We start from the raw sequence: 5,818 nt of genomic DNA, 5'->3' as shown, positions 1-5,818 counted from the left end.
CCAGAATCCCTGGAATGGGAGGAGTGAATCCCATCTGATATACACTGAAAACAGAACTAAGTCGATACACCGGGTGGACGTATGGCTGCCAAGTCACACGTGAGTAGGCACAGCATGCCAATGCGTGTGGACATGGGAAATGAGAACCCAGTGAGACTCTGTAGCTTCCCAGTGAGAAGGAACCAGTCGGAGTCGTCTCTGCCACAGTGTACTCCGAGTTATCTCTGTTGTATACAGTCACCGTGAAGCACCTAGCCGTTTTTAGATTTGCCTCGATACACTTTACCAGGTATTGACTGAATTGTTGTCCGGTACCCAGCTGGGCCTGTGCCTCCCTCCCCTTGCGGACGAATAGTTCAGCCAACCTGCCGTATGTGGCCTTCACCAGCGAGCACACAGGGAGGTTCCTGACACCCTTCAGGATTGAATTCACACACTCAGAGATATTGGTCTTCATGTGCCCGAATCTGTGCCCCTCGTCACAATACTGTGTCCACAACGAATACTCAATCCTGTTCGCCCACTCACACATCGCCGGGTTCTCAGAGCGCAGAATGTCAAACCAGTAATCGAACTCCACTTCGGTCTTGGCATATGCGACGTTCACAAGAAGCCTACGAGCATCTTTGCCCTTGAATGTGAGGGCGAAATTAGCTGCTATGTGTCGAATGCAGAATGCACGGTATGCAGCCGGAGGTAGCCATCCCCCATCAGGAGACTCAAGGGCGGCCTTGATGCCGTTATGCCTATCCGAGATAACTAGCAGACCTGGCTGCGGTGTCACGTGCTGACGGAGGTGAGAGAGAAAGAAGGACCACGACTCAGCATTCTCACCCTCGACAAGTGCAAATGCCACGGGCAGTATGTTGGAGTTCCCGTCCTGTGCAATTGCGACAAGCAACGTTCCCCCATACTTGCCATATAAATGGGTGCCGTCAATACTTACCAACGGCTTACAATGACGGAATGCCTCAATACAAGGTGGGAACGTCCAAAACAGCCTGTGAAAATAAGCTTGAGACTCGCCGAGCTGCCCCCAACTCGACAGGGCATGTCCGAATGACTGCAACTGAACCAGGCATGGTCAACTGGACTCCTAACACCCACCTAGGAAGCTCGTTGTACGACTCATTCCAATCACCATAGATCACGGCAACAACCTTTTGCTTCGCCATCCATACCCTCCTGTAGGTCGGCCTGAATCCAAAGTGGGCGGTCGTGGCATTTTGGAGCACCTTGATGTTGACGGATGCATCAGCCCTCACCATTGGCATAATGAATATCGATATGACATGATAATCCAAACTCGTATGGTCGCTGGAGATAGAGGTGGCGAGACACGTATGCGGTCCGTTGTACCGTTTCACTTCCCAGATGCCCTTGCGCTGCCGGAGACTCAACCGAATCAACCATGTGCACCCATTCCCAAACTCAGAACACTTTCCCACATACCGGCGATATTCAGACTCAATTACCTTGTACTGTACCCCTCGGCGGATGCTGTAAGTCTTCACTCTTAACAGGGCCTCATCTTTATCCTGGAACTGCTGACCAACCTGGAACTCTGTCATACCAGCAGACCCGTCTGCATCTCTAGCGCCAAATCCAGCGCCTTGCCCAGGAAGCCCATCCTGCCTCATGGCATCCAGGTCCAATGAAGAAAAATGGGGTGGGTACTGCTGTGTGCCAGAACTAGATCCACCTGCGGCCCCTCTCGGGTCAGTCGCTCTGAGGTTGTCACCACTGTCATCGGCAATCAGATCTGGCTCAACATCATCGTCATCTGGATCATCAAGAAATCCGTCTCCAACACCAGCCGGTGTAGCACAATGTAATGAGGTCGGAAGATGTTCCCCTGTACCAACCTCGTCGCCGACATTGCCCCTAAGGTCAGCAGCGAACGAAGGGGAGGCCACAGGCTGGGTCGGTGGCTCGTACGCAGGGACAGACAAAGAAGCAATGGCCGGTCTCAAACTAGAACCGGCCACCGTGGCTAAAGTGTGAGTATTCCGGTTCGAACCCCCCGAGCTGGATACCACATCAACCAACTTTGCCAACAGCTCCGGTGTCCTGACCTCGGGAAACTGCCGGCGACAATGATACATGACCTGCAAGTCCTCATCACTCCCGATCGTGAAACAATCATACTTCACGGTATCTTGGAGCACTGTCGTTGGAATGCGATCGAAAAACTTCTTAACCCTTTTCAGACCATCCAGACCAAGCTTTAGCAGTACAGAGCTAACAAGGTCATCATAGCTCGTGGTAGGCCTCACAATAATACAGAGAGGATCCTTATCGGTGAACTTCACACCAGATCGAGTTTTTCTCTTAATCGATCCTCTGTGGTGAACCAACACTAGAAAACTATCCTCACTAGCCATGTGATCCCTCTATTGAGAGCAACTCACGTACATATCATATATATAGACATCTCCTTCATAGTAATTCGAATCAACTTCTTTCGCACCATATATATATAATTTGAATCATATCAATTCGAATTACACATAGTTAGCAACCCATACTAATTCGAATCAAGAAGATTCGAACTACCTCTCTACGCTGGTGATACTAGTAATTCGAATTGATTAAATTCGAACTATGCTTCATTAAAATGATGCAAGTTCATTCGAATTATGAAGGCACATTATTTGGCCATAATTCGAATTAACTCAATTCGAACTACGTTGAAATTGAGTTCGAATCGTATCGATTCGAATTATATATAATTGGTCTTTGGTGGATTGATGTATCAAAATTTGATTTGGCGGATTTGGGTAAAAATGAGCTCCCCTTGGCTCATTTGGGTTTTTTACCCATTTATTTAATAGTTATAATGATATGTTTGATTTGCTTTAAAATAAAAAATAATAAATTTTTAATTAATACTAAATTAACAATTAAAATAATTGATAACTAATATAATTATATATTTATTATAGTCATTAATTATAGCTATAAGCTTAATATATTTTATAGCTATGATTAGTTTTTATATATATAAACTAGTGTATGATCCCGCACGAAAAAATTTATAAAAGTAAAAAAAAAAAAATTATATGCTTCGATATTTAAAATAAAAGTACAAAATAAGGGTTAATTATTCTGCAGGTCCCTATAGTTTCACCGAATTTTCAATTAGGTCCCTATATTTTTTTCTTTTCAATTGGGTCCCTATACGTTATTTTTTTTTTAATTTAGTCCCTACCGTCACAAATCTGTTTAAAATAACAGAATATTCTGTTAAAAATCGAATATTCTTATAATTAAATTAAAATAATTAATTAAGATCTCTTTTATTTTTTTAAAATACCAATAGTACCCTTTGCATTTTGTGCCCAAATTAAAAAACCCTAACCAGCCCCTAAGTTAGTTTCCTAAGATCCAAATTGAGTTTCTCCTCCGTCGCACTCTGCTGCCGTCTTCCGTGGCGTCGTTCTTGTCCGTCGTTGGGTGGTCATCGTCCGTCTGCATCGTCCACGGGTCCACGGTCCACGGGTGCTCTGCTCCGCTTGTCTGTCTTGCCCATTGCATCGCCTCGTCTCGCCTTGTCTCACCGTGCCTCGCCTCGAATCGCCGATGTTCAACTCCGTCTTGCTTCCTGGATTGGCTCTGCAACAACGTGTGGCTGCTAAAAAATTATGGTAGCGATTAAAATGGTAGCGATTAAAATGGGGATTAAAATGGGGATGAAGCAGCAGGAAGAGTATGATGGCGATAGTGTTGCTGCTGTTTATTCCACACAGAAAATGGTGTTTGCTTACTATGTCACTGGTCATGAATTTGGCCACGCAACTCGTGTTGCGGAGGTAACCTCTCATTTCTCATCCTCATTCTCATTGTCATTGTCGTCCATGATTCATTATTTGGATATTGCATTGCACTTAAGTTTGAATTGCAATTTCAATTTCAATTGCATGTATATATATGTAGGTGGTGAGGCATCTAATCCTTGCTGGTCATGATGTTCATGTGGTCACTGCTGCTCCTGAATTTGTTTTCACCAACGAAGTGCATTCTCCTTGCTTATTCTTTCGCAAGGTGAGTTTAATTCATTTTAGCTTGATTCAGGCTTAGTTTGATAATTTCTAAATTTCCAATTTCAGATTGTGTTGCTGAAGAAGAAAGAGAAGGCTTTACTCTCTGCGAATTTCTCACTCTCTCTCTTCAGGTACTTGCAGTGTCGATTAGGGTTTAGAATCTGAAAAACCTAAGCCAGGTTTTGTCGTAGCTATTTATTAGAATTCAAATTTTGTACTAATTGATGATTATGTTTGCTCTGAATCCAAATGCTGTACCTAGAATTCTTGTTACTGTGAGTCTGTGATTTTGTGATGCGCTCTTCGTTGCACTCCTAGATTTTAGGAATTCTATTTAATTCAGCTCCAAGCCTTTGTAGAATGCGATGAATTATCTCTTTTTGTTTGTATGCTTGTATATATAATTTAGGGAAACTATGTTTGCATTTAGAGCAACACTGCATAGTGAGAACAACAATGAATTTCTTTAGTTTTGTCCTTCCATTTCTAACCTGCTAGTTAACTTTTTCTGTAGGATTATTACCGCGTTACTATTTGCTTGTTTGATTCATTAAGCCTTTGAAGGTGAAGGCTTGCTTATTCAACTATGGGAGATAGTGAAACAGTAGTTGCCGAAGCACCTGCAGCTGAGACACATGCTGCTACTAGGTTTGGTGACTCTGCCTCAAACCCTACTCAGGAAGCAGCTTCTACTGTTGCTGAGCCTGCTGCAGAGGCTGCTACTCAAGCCAATTCAGCTTATGCCTTAGGTTATTCGAATACTGGCGACGGGAATGCTTATGCTGAGGATCCTAATGCTATGCAACCAGAAGCCCAAACCAATTCAATGGAGGATTCCAAGCAAGGTACTGAAGCTCCAAGTGGGCTTGGAAGTGCAGCTACAGGCTCAAGTCAAGTAAATGGTGGTCCAGTGGGTGCAATAGCAAATGCAACAGGACTTGAGAATGGGAATGCATTAGGGAACACTGTCAAAACAGGACTTGATAATTATTATTTTAAAAAATTTATAAAATTATTCTCAAAATCAAAGTTTAACTTAAAAAGTGAGTAATAATTATTTTATATTTTTTAAAGTAAAATAATTATACACTGATATAGAATTTAAAATAAAATTAAAATATTTACATTAGAATCCTATTTTTTTCAAAGACTTCTCTATAAACAACATTGATGGTTGAATTTGCAGACATTCCTACGTGATTCATAAGTAAAACTTTTAAACCTCTCTTACTCTTAACTCCTGAAAGTGCCACATATAGTTGGCCATGTGTAAAAACTGGTTTGGGCAAGTACAATCTAACATGAGATAAAGTTTGTCCCTGAGACTTATTAATTGTCATGGCAAATGATACTATTATGGGAAACTGTCTTCGTTGGAATCTAACTGGGACGGTTTCATTTGTTGGTACCATATTCATTCTTGGAATCAAAGCAATATGACCAATATTGTTACCCGTTAAGACTTCACATTCTATGACATGATTTCCAAACTTCCTAACTTGTAGCCTTGTACCATTACAAAGACCACTGAATTGGTCAATATTCCTCAGTAACATCACCGGAACACCAACCTTGAGTATTAATTTATGTGGAGGAAAACCAGAGTAATTTATGCTATTCAGTAATTCAGGACTATAGAGATCTAGTTGACTCTCCATATTCCCTTCATCCATACAAATGGAATCCGAACTAAGATATAATTTTTTTCCTCGAGGAATGATAGCCATCAGATGGTTGTTGACCTCTTCAACGATGTCTAGTGTGGGAGCCAGCAT

General features: G+C 42.2%; 2 protein-coding genes across 2 annotated transcripts; one reads left to right on the top strand and one right to left on the bottom strand.

The window, feature by feature from the left end:
- The first annotated feature begins 4,103 nt into the window (after positions 1–4,103).
- LOC112729597 (uncharacterized) lies at positions 4,104–5,250 on the top strand. Its single transcript, XM_025779766.2, has 3 exons — positions 4,104–4,174; positions 4,558–5,010; positions 5,230–5,250. The coding sequence occupies exons 2-3, from the start codon at positions 4,630–4,632 to the stop codon at positions 5,248–5,250; spliced, it is 402 nt and encodes a 133-aa protein (XP_025635551.1). The 5' UTR covers positions 4,104–4,174; positions 4,558–4,629.
- Positions 5,251–5,276: 26 nt separating this feature from the next.
- Positions 5,277–5,818, bottom strand: LOC140176602 (uncharacterized). The gene is made up of 2 exons (XM_072208126.1): positions 5,337–5,818; positions 5,277–5,283 (listed from the first exon to the last, which is right to left on the bottom strand). The coding sequence occupies exons 1-2, from the start codon at positions 5,816–5,818 to the stop codon at positions 5,277–5,279; spliced, it is 489 nt and encodes a 162-aa protein (XP_072064227.1).

Source organism: Arachis hypogaea, chromosome 12, assembly GCF_003086295.3.
Source record: "Arachis hypogaea cultivar Tifrunner chromosome 12, arahy.Tifrunner.gnm2.J5K5, whole genome shotgun sequence".
NCBI lineage: Eukaryota > Viridiplantae > Streptophyta > Magnoliopsida > Fabales > Fabaceae > Arachis > Arachis hypogaea.
The sequence above is the reverse complement of the archived record's forward strand: the minus strand, read 5'-3'. Positions and strand labels throughout refer to the sequence as shown.